We start from the raw sequence: 14578 nt of genomic DNA, 5'->3' as shown, positions 1-14578 counted from the left end.
GCACACTTACTGCAGGGTTACTGAGACCACGCCCCCTACAGGCACTGTGCATTTGTGAAAACTGTGAAAACTAAACCCTTTTAGTGAATTTAATATTACATTAAAATGTAAATACAAATATTTATAAATAAAAAAAATACGATTATAAAAATAAATAAAAATAAATTTTAAGAGACTTAAAAACAGGTGAATGCACTGTAGGGGGTTTGTTTTTAGGTTCTGCAGCGTCTTCACCTGTCCATAGCGCTCCAGAGTTGATCAGATGTGGCAGTAATAACGGTCCGTGGGGAAACACAATGCTCCGTGTGTAGTTGTATGCACTAACTGAAGCTGTAAATAATTTGCCTTAATGCTTAATTCGAATTACTCGAGTTCCTCGAGGAATCTTTTCAGCCCTAGATCATTTCTTCAATCCTGCACACAAAATGTCAGAAATATGAAACTTCCTGGTGCTGTGTGTAAGCTATTGTGCAACAAATTATACTAACAGTTAAATCAGTTAAACATCTTTTTTTTTTTTTTTTTTTTGTTTAACAAATCTGTATAAGTTTGCATGCATGTCTGCTTATAACCAAACAAATGTTTATATTTGTCTGTATATGATACAGTAATCCATGACATCAGATTAAAGCCGTTTCCTATTATGTGAAGCTCAACAGAATGTAGCTGTGTATCACAGGTGTATTTCCCGGACCCATTCTGGTGAAAGACTACAGGAATCTGGTCTATGTGTTACCTCATATTTCTGCCCCTATGAAACAGGAAGTTATGGTGGACTCTTGGAATTTCCTGTTCCTAGTTATCCAGGTGTACTAAAAATGTCAAATATCAGTGGGACTATACTTCAAATATGTTCTACATATATGAATTTATAGGGGGGGGGGCAAAACTTTTGTGGCACATACTTTATAAATTAAAAAAAATATTTTTTTTGCAGAAGGTTAAACAAAAAAAAAGACGTTACACCCTTCTTTGCTCATGTTTTCATGTTTCTTTGCCCGAGTCTCAAAACTTACAGAGGACACTATAGAACTCATAATGAGAAAAGCCATGTTTGATCCCATACTCAGGCTAATACTTCACCCACAGGCACAAGGCTCTCCTCATGTTCACTCCACCGTGAGAAAGCACTCCACATTCCTGTGTTTATCCTTATAAAACGTCCGCGTATTTACCTTTCGATTTCCGCTCGTTCTCCCCTGTAGAGCTCACCAACGTCCGCCAGAAGACCTTGACCTTGGAGAAAGATTACCTCAAAGCACAAAAGGTACACGTTTTAAATCAGTTTAAGTTTCTGGTTCCTGATTATTTCCTCCATATTCACCTCGAGTCACAGCATCCTTAATCCTTACCTTGTATACACTATGTGGACAAAAGTATTAGGACACCTGACCTTTTTCCTCCCATGGTTTTATTCCAAACTGTTCTCACAAATAATATATGGATGTGCTACCATGACATTTTTCCCTTTACTTAAACAAGGAGACCCAATCCTGTTTCAGCATGACCGTGCCCCTGCTCCTTTCAGATAACATCATGTAGGGTTTGGAGTGGAAGATCTCCAGCTATAGAGCTCATATTAAACATGAATAAGTTGTGACTGTAAAATGCTGATTGCACCAAAGGTCTCCTCACCTCACCTACATCAGTACCTGACTTTACTAACACACATCCTCGTGGCTGAACCAACAAATCTCCACAAGCACACGCCAAAATCTAGTGAAACATCTTCCCAGAGGAGGAGAGCTTTTTTTTATAAGAGCAAATGGAGACTGATTGTGGAATGGGGTGTTCAAAATGTCTTATGGTCGGGTGTCTGCAAACTTTTGTCCATTATAGTGATTATGATGCTGCTCATTTGCAGTTAAATAGTGAAGTCAGCACTTTTCACAACAGATATTGTTTTAAAGCAGCTTTACAGAATTTACAGAATGAAGGTGAACGATGTGTGTTTATCCCCTGATATGCAGCCATGGAGACTGTGGCAGGGAAAATCTCCTTTAGATGTTTTGAGGAAGAAACCTTGAGATGAACCAGACTCAAAAGGGGAACCTCATCCTCATCTATATCAAGAGTGTGATTATAGTGTTTAAAACAACACAAACACCGGAGAGTGAGAACTAACATGAGCACCGAATTATAGCTTAATTTTAATTAATAATAATATGAATATTAAAATGTAATATAGAGACAAAAATGTGTTTTATCTCAAAAGATTGGCACGATTTATTATTATTTTTAAATATATGAATTGATTTTTGATTGTTGTCTTGATTTATAACAGTTCTAACAAATAATCTAATCATTAGCAGTAAAACATTAATGTCAGAACATAATATTTATTCCAGCTGCCTGATTACTAGAAATTTGTTTTAGGATCATGTTTATTATCTGATCGTGCTGTTGTATGCCTGCATGAATGTCAGTTTGTTCCAGGGTTTCTGGACATTGCTGGAAGAAGGAAAGCAAATCTTTTTAAAGTCTGTTAAAATCCTGCTTTTTCGGGGCTAAGCAGCTGCTGCAAACGGGTGGAAGGAAGTCATTTACTGCTGAGATTAGCATTAACGCAATCTCCCTCTGGACATTTGCAGAACTGGTTTCTTTCATTAAGACAAACCTTTTTTTTCTTCCTAGATCTGATTCTGTGTTTTTTTTCCCCCTTTCCCCAGGCACTTAATAAGAGCAAGAAAGCGCAGGTAAGTTTCCTTCAATCAGATTAATCTTGGTGTATGTATGATAAAAATACCAAGTAGCTTAGTGCATGTCTTTCATAATGATGAATGGAAATTGTCGCATTAATTATATTTTCATAGGGCCTTTAATATTGTTTTACTTTATTTGGCCTAAAGTTTGGGGACACCTGAGCATACAATTGCTTTGTGCTTCTTTTTGAACATCCCGTACCCCCATTAGTGTTTATAATAACCTCCACTCTTCTGGGAAGATGTAAAGACTTCACTAGATTTTGGAGTGTGCTTGTGGAGATTCATTCAGCCACAAGAATGGGTGTTGGTAAAGTCAGGTACTGATGTAGGTGAGGTGAGAAAGCCTGGGGTGCAGTCATTGTTCACATTCATGTTCGATTGGGTTGAGGGTCAGAGCTCTGTAGCAGGTGATCTTCCACTTAACTCATGTAAAGCATATCTTTGTGCACCTGGAACATGTTTGGGTCTTCTAGTTCAAGTGAAGTTTGGAGAAGAACCACATATTGGTGAAAAAGTCAGGTGTCCATATATTTTTCTTTTCATATAGTGTTGAGTATGAAAGTGCAAAATCCCTTTCTTTGTTTAAGAAACACTTTTCTGTAGTTTCCCATTCAAAATCAAAAAGTCTTGACCGGTTTGTTGTGTCTCAGATCTGTCCATATGTCCTTTGCATCGTTGCGTGCTGTTGGTGTGGATTGTTCTAACGCTTGTTGTTTGTGTCTGCAGGAGGTCGATGCCTTACTGAGTGAAAATGAGATGCTTCAGGGAAAACTGCACAGCCAGGAGGATGATTTCAGACTGCAGAACAGCACTCTCATGCAAGAGCTGTCCAAGGTACTGAGCCAAACACATAAACTCTCCCTCTCTCACTCATGCACACACACACACACACACACACACACACACACACACACACACACACGCACACAGGCACACAAAATCAGTATTTGGATCAGCACCTGAGGGTGCGAGTGTAATTTTATTTTGTATTGATTCAGTTAAATGCTAATGCTTATGTTTATTCCGGTTAGAGATCCATGCTTTGCTTAATTCCTTTGCTTATTCAAAGTCTCGAACAAAAAGAAAAATGATGCACTTATTCAGATGGAGCAAAAGTTTTCCACTAAAATTTTTAGAAACAATCTTTTTCTTCCGAGACCGGAAAAATAGTTTGCAAGCTAAAGCTGTTACGACTACATTTTATGGCTTTTAGATTCCTCTCACTATAATGCTAATATGATGTATGCAAATACACATTATATAAACAAAAGTATTCAGACTTCTCCAGCCACATGTGGGTCTGTATTTGTAATTATATCGGATGTCTTTAGATGCAGTAGCACAATTTTCCCTTCACTTGAAGTAGAAGACCCAAACCTGTTCCAGAATGACAATACCCCCTGTGCACAAAGCCAGCTTCATGAAGACATGCTTTACATAGGTTCTAGTGAAAGATCTCCTGCTGTAGAGCTCCAACCCTTTTAAACATAAATAAATGTGAACGCTGACTGCACCCCAGAACCTCCTCACCTTCTCACCTACATCACTACCTGACTTTACTAACACACTTGTAGATAAATGAATTCTCAGCAAATTTCCACAAGCACAAGAATTTAGTGTAACATCTTTCCAGAAGAGTGGAGCTTATTATGAGTGAATGGAGACTAAATGTGGAAAGAGATGTTCAAAAAGAAGCAGTTATGGTCAGGTGTTGACAAATTTTTGTTTCTAACATCTTTAAAATGACTGCAAACAAGGGTGACCGTCATTTTAACAAAAATAAAATAATCAATATAATCTGTACTCTGATTGGTTATCTGTGTCTGAATGTTCAGTTTTGTGTGTGTAGTTATGCTCCCAGATTGAGCAGTTGGAAACTGAGAATCAGGGCTTGAGAGAGGGGAGGGGCCTCCAAGTTCATGCTCCGAGCCCTGTATCCGGCCCAACGGATGGGGAGCTTCTGCGCCTACAAGCTGAAAACTCCGCCCTGCAGAAAAAACTGGCAGGTCAGATGACCAATGAATGTAGCCTGTAGAAATGTCCTGATGCTAATGGCCGTGTTTTATATTCACTTTATATTGACTTAAAGCTAATTTTTGCCAACTAAGATGAAGACTTCACACAGATTATGACCTAATATACAGTATCCCACAAAAGTGAGTACACCTCTCACATTTCAGCAACCATTCATCATGTTCATGTTCTTGTCTGCTTGTCAGAACCATACAAATGTGTGTATCTTGTATTAGAGCAGTTAAAATTTGGTGCCTTGTGTCCAATTCTCTCATCCTGACAACTGGATGTTCTACATGGACCTCATGGTAAAGACTCTCTGAGGATTTTAGAATTAGGATTGTTGATCTCCACAAAGATGCCGAGGCTGTAAGAAGATCAGTATCACCCTGAAACTTGAGTTACAGTACAGTGTTCAGGGTCATACAGAGGTTTTCTGAGACGGATTCCACTCACAAGGGTTCATCAGAGAAGTCGATTCCTCGTGCTGTGCGTCAGCTGCAGAAGCTGCTTTAAAAAACAGACGCATGACTGCTGCAGTGTTGCTTAAGAAGCTGCAGAAGCAGAAGGTCAGTGCTCCATACGCCACACACTAAAACAAGTCGGTTTGCAGGCCGTCGTCCCAGAAGGAGCTTCTTCTGAAGCTGCTCACAAACAGTTCACAAATTGCCTAGAGTCAAGCATGGTGGTGGCAGCATCATGGTCTGGGGCTGCTTGAGAGCTGCTGGTACTGAGGAGCTGTGGTTCATTGAGGAACATTTACTGTGACATTTTGAAGCAGAACATGATGAAGTCTCTTCAGAAACTGGGCCGAACAGCAGTTTTCCAACATGATAACGACCCCAAACACACCACTAAGATGAAAACTGTATTGCTGAGGAAGCTGAAGGTGAAGGTGATGGAGTGGCCAAGTACAGTATATCTCCAGACCTGAACCCTATTGAGCACCTGTGGTGATTCTCAAGCGGAAGGTGGAGAAGCTCCATGTGTGTAACATCCAGCAGCTCCGTGATGTCATTATGGAGGAGTGGAAGAGGATCCCAGCAACAACCTGTGCACCTCTGGTGAATAACATACCCAGAAGAATTAAAGCAGCGCTGGATAACAATGTGCTCACACACAATATTCACACTTTGAACACATGTTCACTGAGGGTGTACTTACTTTTGTTGGCAGGTATTTAGACAGTAATGCTGTATGTTGTTATTTTTAGAGGACAGTAAATCCGTACTGCTACACAGCTGCACATTGACTCCTCTGGAATATTTCTATAGTTTTGCCCCTTAGGGAACGTATAGTAAAATGTTCGCTGAAACATAAGGGGTGTATTTACTTTTGTGAGATACTGTAATCAAGCGATGGTTTAGACCCGTCTGAAACACTCAGTGGATGTGAGCAGTGATTCTAGAGATGCTATACTACTGTTGTGTCTGTGTTTGTCCAGCTCTTCAGGACAGCGAGCAAATCCGCCTGCGTGGACTGGACGTGAGTGACGGGAAAGAGGTAGCTATCGAGGGACAGGCTGATGCTAATGGCCTCGACCAGCTGCACGCAGATGCTGCTCGCTCTGGCGATGACGCAACAGCAGCTTCAGCCAGTGACAGATCTGAGCAGGTAAGAAGTTTAGATAATAAACACTTTTTGGTGTTAAAAAAAAGTTTAACAATTGACCCTTCACTAACCCCCCTGTACTCTAAAACGGGCTTAACATTGGTTGTTTAGCAGTTACACCAACTATGATTCTTTATATTCAAATCCCTGATTCACATTGTGTTGATAATCACTCTGTTTATCATAAATGTATTGCAGTTGCACAGTATGAACAGTAGAGGCGCTATAAATACAGCACACTGGTCACATGTTCACACATTTTTACATGAAAAACCTGTAACATTTCTGGGACTTGGGATATTTTTGTATAATTTATAAATGTATTATTTTTTTTTATTGCAAATTATTTTGTTTGTAATTGTTTTACTTTTTGTTGAGAATATTTTGAGAGTTTATTTGAACATTGTGCTACTTGTGTGTGTGAGCTGTGTGAGCTTACTTTAATAGGGCAGATGATTTTATCCAGGTTGATTTGTTGACCCATATCTACATTTAAGCATTTGAGGGTAAAGTGGCAGTTTGGAGGTGATGGTATTAGAACTCGATATCTTTCTATCAGGAGGTTGGAACCTCAGGAGGTGACCTTTTTTTTTTTTGACACACGTAAGACCCGGATTAAACTTTTGTATCGGTTATTTTCAGAACTTCAAATCAGACATAAATAATCGTGAGTTTTAAAGACGTTTGTGTTCGTGCCCTTGACAAAACCTAATAACTTTTATATCACAGTCTGTTTTGTGTCTCTCATGTCTTTGCTTTTCTCTTGTAAATGTTTAAATACGAGGCAATAAAACACTAAGTTAAAAGCTCACTGAAGCTGCACCACTTTAATACATTTTCAATTTAAAGCCTCTTCAAGGAAAAGCTTCTAAACTTCATCACATCCTCTATATTAATAATACCAGCAAGTTTATATTGATGCGAAATTATGTTTACATAAGAATGAATTAATTTTTTTTGGTAAAGCTACCTGTAACTAAATATACTCTTTAGACAAAAGTATTGGGACACCTGACTTTGATTATGTTTAAAAATGTATAAAAATCTAATTAAAAAAAAAAAAAAATCCTGTTTGATAATAGATAATAATTAATAGATAATAATTAAAAACCAAAAATAAATCTGTAGTTTATACACAGTAGTACACAATTTCATTTCAGAACTGCGCTACTCTTTTATTTCCAGACTGGATAATGAGGCCGTCAGCGTGATGCTGTGATGCTGTAGTAGATGATGTGCTGGACTCTGGTCCTCTAACTGACAATTCAACACTGCTAGGGTTTTTTTCTCCATTAGAAATAAGGCAAATCAGATGGTCGTAAATTGTCTTCGTTTGAGTATGAATCATGTTCTCTGTCTTTGCTTTTGATTTTTAGGTAAAAATTGTCAGTCTGGAACAAAAAGTAAACGAGCTGAGCGGTAAGCTGAGCCTTTCTCACTGCTAGACTCGGTATTTGTGACCGATTTCTTTTTTATAGTAATGAAGGTCTTTATTTGTGACTTCCAGAGGTGGAGCTGAAGCTTCAGACAGAGCTGGAGGAGAAGAGATTGCTGAAAGTGCAGCTACAGGCACTGGAGGTAAAAAAAAATGTGTGTTCTATGTGTGATAGAACCTCATGTGGCATATGGAAATGTTTGGTGTCCCTATACTTTTGGTTATAGATTGTATTTAATTTGCATATTCGTTTTTACAATGTTTAAACACTGATCATGTGACTTGCTTGTTTTTTTTTTTTTTAGACATCCAAACAAGCTGAACTGCTGAAACTTTTGGAGGAGAATGCGAAGGTAGGTGTGAGAGGAAAACCCGAGCAAGATCAATAATAATCATACTCGCGCTCATAATAAACGTGTGATTTTTTTTTTCTTTTTCTTTTTTTTCTTTCTAGCTCATGGATAAGTTGAAGAAGAAACAGGAGAGGTAAGAGCCATACACTGCTTTAATCCACAAGAGTGTTGGTGGTGTTTGTTTGTTTTTTTTTTTTTTACATAATTGAAACCGATGTTTCACATCCTGTTTGGGAATCCTTTTATAAAATAGAGCATGTCTGAGCTGAAAAAGATTAGAGTTTGCCAATAAACATTTTGAAACAAAACCATATTCGACCCTGAATCGATCTGACGAGTGAAGCTGCATGAAGTGTCCTGATTTCATGTTCTTCATGTGATATATGGGGGAAAGATCCCAGTCCTGTGTGCATTTGGCAACCCTTTGTGTCAAATTTCCGAACAGTGAGTCTGGATTAACATCGGCCTCTAACGGCAAACGTATTTATTTTGGGAAAACTGATTTATTTACACTATATGGAAAAAGGTTTTGGACTCCTGACCATAGGATTAGTAGTGGTTTTTTTTTTTGTTTTTTTTTAATCAACCAATTCCACATTTAGTCCCCACATGCTGTTCAAATAACCTTCACTCTTCTGGGAAGATGTTCCACTAGAATTGTTTTGTAGATTTGTGTTAATTTAGCTACAAGGATGAGTGTTAGAAAAGTCAGGTACTGATGTAGGTGAGGTGAGGAGACCTGGGGTACAGTCAGCATTCAAATTCTTCTTGTTGTTCATTAGTGTTCTAGACCTTCTAGGTCTTCATAGAGCTGGCTTTGCGCACAGGAGCATTGTCATGCGGAAACAGGTTTGGGTCTCCGAGTTCAAGTGAAGGGAAATGTTTTATTTCAACAGCATCCAAAGACGTCTTAATTGGCTGAAATGTCGAGTGTCCTTATACTTTTGAAAATAGTGTCTGACTGTCTTTAATGTCTTGATTAAGACTTTCTCTCGGCACACAGTTAGAGACCAGGTCTAATGCCTCTGAACGAACAGTCTTTGCTCATTCTGGTCTCAGATAGATGCCGTCGGCGAACAGAGCTTCTAACTCTCCTGTTCCTCTCTGTTTGTTGGCCTTTTTTATGCTCTTTGTTTCCAGCTTCCTGCAGCTCCAGGGGGAAAAAGAGGCTCTCTACCATGACAGCAGGTGGGTGTTGAGGAGAATAATCGAACACACACGCTCATGTTTTATTGAATAAATGAACGTTTTAGCGTGGATGCAGTTATTTTAACCTGATGCTTGTGTTCAATTTTATCTATAAAATAAATCACTTTTTTTTTTTAAACTCAGGCTGAGAATGATCGATAATATCCGAGTACCTGATAACGCATTTTTTACATTTTTTCTATGATTTTTTTTTTTTTCTCTCCAGGACGAAAATAGAGGAGATTCAGCAGCGCAAAGAGGAGGAGCTCAAATCCATAAACCTGCGTGTGCAGAAACTACAGTCAGATTTAATTAACGCTAACCAGGTCAGAGCTGAATAATATTTTATTTATTACTATTGTTCTTCATTCGCGCTCAAGGGGTGGGACGATATGCCGAATGATTTCATATCACGATACTCAAAAAGCATTCTTCGAAATGCATTCATCAAGGGCTGCAACATCTAATCGATAAAATCGATAATAACCGATAATGAAATTAATTGTTAACGAATGCCGCTAACGATTATTTACCAGCAGCAGAAAAAAGTGTGCGTCTCATATCATTTAAGGCAATGGGAGCATTTTATATTAAACTCAATCGATTATCAAAACAATCTTTAGTTGCAGCTACATTCTTTGACACGCCAAGCAGTTTGTAATAATTAAAAACAAATTTAATAATCCACAATATCTATAATATCAGAAAAATATATTGTGGCATAATTTATCACAATATAAATATCATATCGTCCAACTTTGTGGCAATAATATAAACAAATTCAGTTTGTCCCATCACCAGGTACAGTATGAAATCATTAGTGTTTCTCAACCATGAGATCTTAATGCTTTGTGTGTGTGTGTGTGTGTGTGTGTGTGTGTGTGTGTGCGCATGGTAGAATGTTGCTGAACTAAAGGAGCAGTTGCATAGTAAGCAGAAAGAGCATGAGGTTGCCCTTCTAGCACTAAAAGATCAGGTAAACATGACCTCTATTTTATTTTCCTCTTGCTGTACCATAGGCCTCCACTAGGAGGTTCACTTGCACCGCACTTTGCAGCAGCGCTTCACTCTGATTTCGCTCTCGTCGCTCCGTTTAGCAGAAGGTGAAGGTTTGCGCGAGCTCAGTTCATTATTCCCAATAAGTTTATCCCTAACGAGCCAGAGGTGGTGAGGAAAAGGTCCCTGAGATGATAGAAGAAAACTTAAGAAGAACCAGATTTCCATCATCATTAAGGTTATAAGCTGATCACCGACGGTGCAAAACTTTTCATAACAGCTGTAGCCACAATCCATTGTACAAACTGTTTATCTCAATTACAATCCACATTTATCTTCATGGTTCTTAAGTCTGACCCTCAACAGTAACCTCATGGATCTTCAAGCTGTCCATCCTCAGCAGAAGCTGAACAGAATAACCACAGAGGTGCAGTCAGATCTGAGTGTGCAAGGACAAGAGCGCTGTGTTTGTGTCCAACGTGATTCCCGTAATTCAGAATCAGAAAGTTCTTTATGTTTGGAATTTATTTCTGAGCTTTCGGTTGCAAATTTTTTAAATAAACGATAAATAAAAAATCTTAATAAAATAAGATAGACATTTTATTGCACAGAAAAGAATAAATAAGTAAAAAATAGTATCGCACAATGGGGATTTAAGGTTCATGAGGTATTTAATAATCACATTTAGTTCCCATTTGCTGTTAATATAACCTCCTTTTTTTTTTTTGGAAGATGTTCCACTAGATTTTGAGGAGATTCATTCAGCCACAAGGGTGTTAGTAAAGTCAGGTACTGATGTAGGTGAAGTGAGGAGGCCTCGGGTGCGGTCAGTGTTCACGTTCAATGGCAGTAGGGTTCTATAGTTCTGCAGTATAGCAGGAGATCTTCCAACCCATGAAAAGCAGATCTTGTGTACGGCTGTGAGGGTTTTATCAGACCGCATACTCGGGCTGCAGGTTCCTCTGGCATGCCGTTCGGCGTCTGTCCGTCTGCCTCAGCGGACTTGGCATCATCACTGTCGCTCTTGTCCTCGGTGAGGGCGCGGATCTTAATTAAGCCCCAAACTGTGATGGGCAGCTTGAAGAGATTAGCAAGAAGAGCCAGCCTCCTTGCTTTATCTCAGCTTTTCTTTTGAAATTTAGACATGTTTCTAAGAAGCTCTGTTTAACTTCTTGTTTCCTTTTTCAGCTTTGCCCTTTTTTGGTTGCTTTTTTTTTGTGCTGTGGGCTTGCATCTTCCCTCGATCCGCTATTCTCTCTCATCCCGGGTCACTTAAATTTTCTCTTTCTGTTGTCTCTCTTTCTCTCGACCTCTCTTTCTGTGGCTGTGTGTGGTTGACGGTGGAGCTACAGGTAGCGTGTCAGAGTGCGGTCAGTCAGGAGCAAGTGGAGGGCATGCTGACTGAGAACGATGCTCTCAGGACTAACCTAGCCGCCCTAGAACAGGTACAACTCGACCAGAGCCATCCCTATTCCAGTGTTCATAGCCGTCCCTATTCCAGTGTTCATAGCCGTCCCTATTCCAGTGTTCATAGCCGTCCCTATTTCAGTGTTTATAGCCGTCCCTATTCCAGTGTTCATAGCCGTCCCTATTCCAGTGTTCCTAGCCGTCCCTATTCCAGTGTTCCTAGCCGTCCCTATTCCAGTGTTCCTAGCCTTCCCTATTCCAGTGTTCCTAGCCGTCCCTATTCCAGTGTTCCTAGCCGTCCCTATGCCAGCGTTCCTAGCCGTCCCTATGCCAGCGTTCCTAGCCGTCCCTATGCCAGCGTTCCTAGCCGTCCCTATGCCAGCGTTCCTAGCCGTCCCTATGCCAGCGTTCCTAGCCGTCCCTATGCCAGCGTTCCTAGCCGTCCCTATGCCAGCGTTCCTAGCCGTCCCTATGCCAGCGTTCCTAGCCGTCCCTATGCCAGCGTTCCTAGCCGTCCCTATGCCAGCGTTCCTAGCTGTCCATTCCCATCATCTTCTCAGTATGACAACATGCATTACAGTCATCAGAGTTTAACTATAAAGTATAAAATATAGGGTTTAAAATATATATATAAATATGTATATATGAATATAATTATTTGTAGTGTATATATGATTAAAAATGTGGTACTTGTTAGAAAATGTGCAGTGACTATAATCCTGGGTTGATGTAAGTAGCTTGTATGATAAACATACTCTTACTGTGTGCTAGTAGAATAGAACTCTAAAGTCCTCATCATCATGATAATCATCACATTCATGGTCCTCATTTATCTCCTTCTCATCTGAATCCTCTCCATCACTGCGATCATCATCATCTTTACCATCATCATGTTCACTGCCATTATCATCATCATGATTACCATCATCTGCCTTATCGTCTTTATCCTTTGTCTCCTTCTCCTCAACACCGTCATCTTCACATTCACCATCATCATCATCATCATCATCATCATCATCATCTCTCTAATCATATATGAAGACATCAACATATCATTCTTCTCCTCCTCTTTATTATTACCATATAATTGAATGTAATCATCACATTCACCATCACATTCACCGTTATCACATTAACCACCACCATCATCATCATCATCATCATTCTTATCACCACCATTTCCATCACATTCACAGTCATCATCAGCAGCAGCATCATCACATTTACCATCATCCTTAAATAACAGTAACATCATAAAAGTACAAATATAATAAAAGACAAAAAAAGCAACCTATTAGCAGTATACAGTAATCCTCCGTTTATCGCCGTGGTAACGTTCCAAAAACCTCCTGCGATAAAGGAAAAACTGTGATAAACGGACGTCGCCCTGAAAATGCTATTTTATGTATACAGTATTTTACTTTATTTTATTATTATTATATTTTTATTAATAAATGTTATTATTTCAAACATAAAAACTCCATAAAAAAGTGTTTTGGTCGATCGTGCTTTCCACGAGAGTGCAGTTCTGCGATAAACAAGGGGGCGCCAGATTCCAACCGCGCTAAAGCGGGGGATTACTGTAGTCTAATAATTGTAAACAGATACATGGGACAATTTATTCATAAATTGACTCCAACTGTTTCATTATATATGATTAAGGTGTGTATATATATATATAAAATGCAACCACATAGTAAAACTAATAATTTCCATTACTCAATACATACTCTTGCTCTGGGTAATGTTCTCTACTCCCACCTTTACCCCCCATATGGTCCATTTCCCATTTTTTGCATTTATATGAATGAATCTTCAATTGGTGAAAAACTGCTCGTCATTGGCGTGGTGTTGATTCACTCACCTTTTGTGTGTGTGTGTGTGTGTTACAGATCCAGACGGTGAAGACTCAGGAGATGAACCTCCTCAGGGAGCAGAACATGGCGTTGAATGTGGAACTGCAGCAGAGACGCAGCGAGCAGGAGAGCTTTCTGGCACAGAAAGATGACCTCAGCTCTCAGCTACAGGTCTTCATAAACCCACCACATGACAGACCACTACACACACACACACACACACACACACACACTTGGGTAGTTCTGTGGAACACATTTTTTTCTTTGTTCCTGTACACCGGAAGTCATGGTTTGGGTATTCTCTCTACTCAACTGCTTAACTATAGTGTGTAAAAGTCTGTCTGTCTGTCTCTGTGTGTCTGTGTGTCTGTCTGCATGTCTGTCTGTGTGTGTGTGTGTGTGTGTGTGTGTGTGTGTGTGTGTGTGTGTGTGTGTCTGTCTCAGTGTGTGTGTGTGTGTGTGTGTCTGTCTCAGTGTGTGTGTGTGTGTGTGTGTGTCTGTCTCAGTGTGTGTGTGTGTGTGTGTGTGTCTGTCTGTCTGTGTCTGTCTGTCTGTCTCTGTGTGTGTGTGTGTGTGTCTGTCTGTTTGTCTCTGTGTCTGTCTGTGTGTGTGTCTGTCTCTGTGTCTGTGTGTGTGTCTGTCTGTCTCTGTGTCTGTCTGTGTGTGTGTCTGTCTCAGTGTCTGTGTGTGTGTGTCTGAGTCCAGTTTGTGATTGATTGATTGATTGAGATTGTTTTTTTTTTTCTGTGAAGTACAAATCTATTTTTTTTTCTAGAATTCAGTTCATGGTAATCAGCAGTAATGGAAACATTTGTGGTGCTATAACAAAGAGGAAGAAAACAGTGCATTTAAAAATGCATTTAAGAAGCTCACAGTGAAGTAAATGTCTTTCTGTGAGAAAGGTATTGTTAGAGAACTGTGAGATTTACTGTGTGTGTATACACACACACAGACACACACACACACACACTGTAATCTTCCCAGTATTAGACAGTATTATTCTGTTTTGTTATA

General features: G+C 39.5%; 1 protein-coding gene across 4 annotated transcripts in view; it reads left to right on the top strand.

The window, feature by feature from the left end:
• Positions 1 to 14578, top strand: part of gripap1 (GRIP1 associated protein 1) — a 68560-nt gene that overhangs the window by 3597 nt on the left and 50385 nt on the right. For 2 of the 4 annotated variants that reach the window (XR_014535816.1, XM_083554893.1), the window contains exons 3-16: positions 1206 to 1267; positions 2670 to 2696; positions 3432 to 3539; positions 4555 to 4711; positions 6163 to 6332; positions 7706 to 7748; positions 7837 to 7907; positions 8070 to 8117; positions 8219 to 8250; positions 9258 to 9305; positions 9532 to 9631; positions 10204 to 10281; positions 11648 to 11746; positions 13601 to 13735. Coding sequence is in view for 3 of the 4 variants with exons in the window: in XM_083554893.1 (XP_083411019.1) it covers positions 1206 to 1267; positions 2670 to 2696; positions 3432 to 3539; positions 4555 to 4711; positions 6163 to 6332; positions 7706 to 7748; positions 7837 to 7907; positions 8070 to 8117; positions 8219 to 8250; positions 9258 to 9305; positions 9532 to 9631; positions 10204 to 10281; positions 11648 to 11746; positions 13601 to 13735 (1178 nt within the window). In the remaining variant the exon portion in view is untranslated. The remainder of the gene's footprint in view (positions 1 to 1205; positions 1268 to 2669; positions 2697 to 3431; positions 3540 to 4554; positions 4712 to 6162; positions 6333 to 7705; positions 7749 to 7836; positions 7908 to 8069; positions 8118 to 8218; positions 8251 to 9257; positions 9306 to 9531; positions 9632 to 10203; positions 10282 to 11647; positions 11747 to 13600; positions 13736 to 14578) is intronic. The other 2 variants (XM_083554894.1, XM_083554895.1) reach the window with 2 other exon arrangements.

Source organism: Silurus aristotelis (assembly GCF_946808225.1).
Source record: "Silurus aristotelis genome assembly, chromosome: 11".
NCBI classification, from domain to species: domain Eukaryota; kingdom Metazoa; phylum Chordata; class Actinopteri; order Siluriformes; family Siluridae; genus Silurus; species Silurus aristotelis.
Note: the sequence above shows the minus strand (reverse complement) of the source record. Positions and strands in the feature narration are given on the sequence as shown.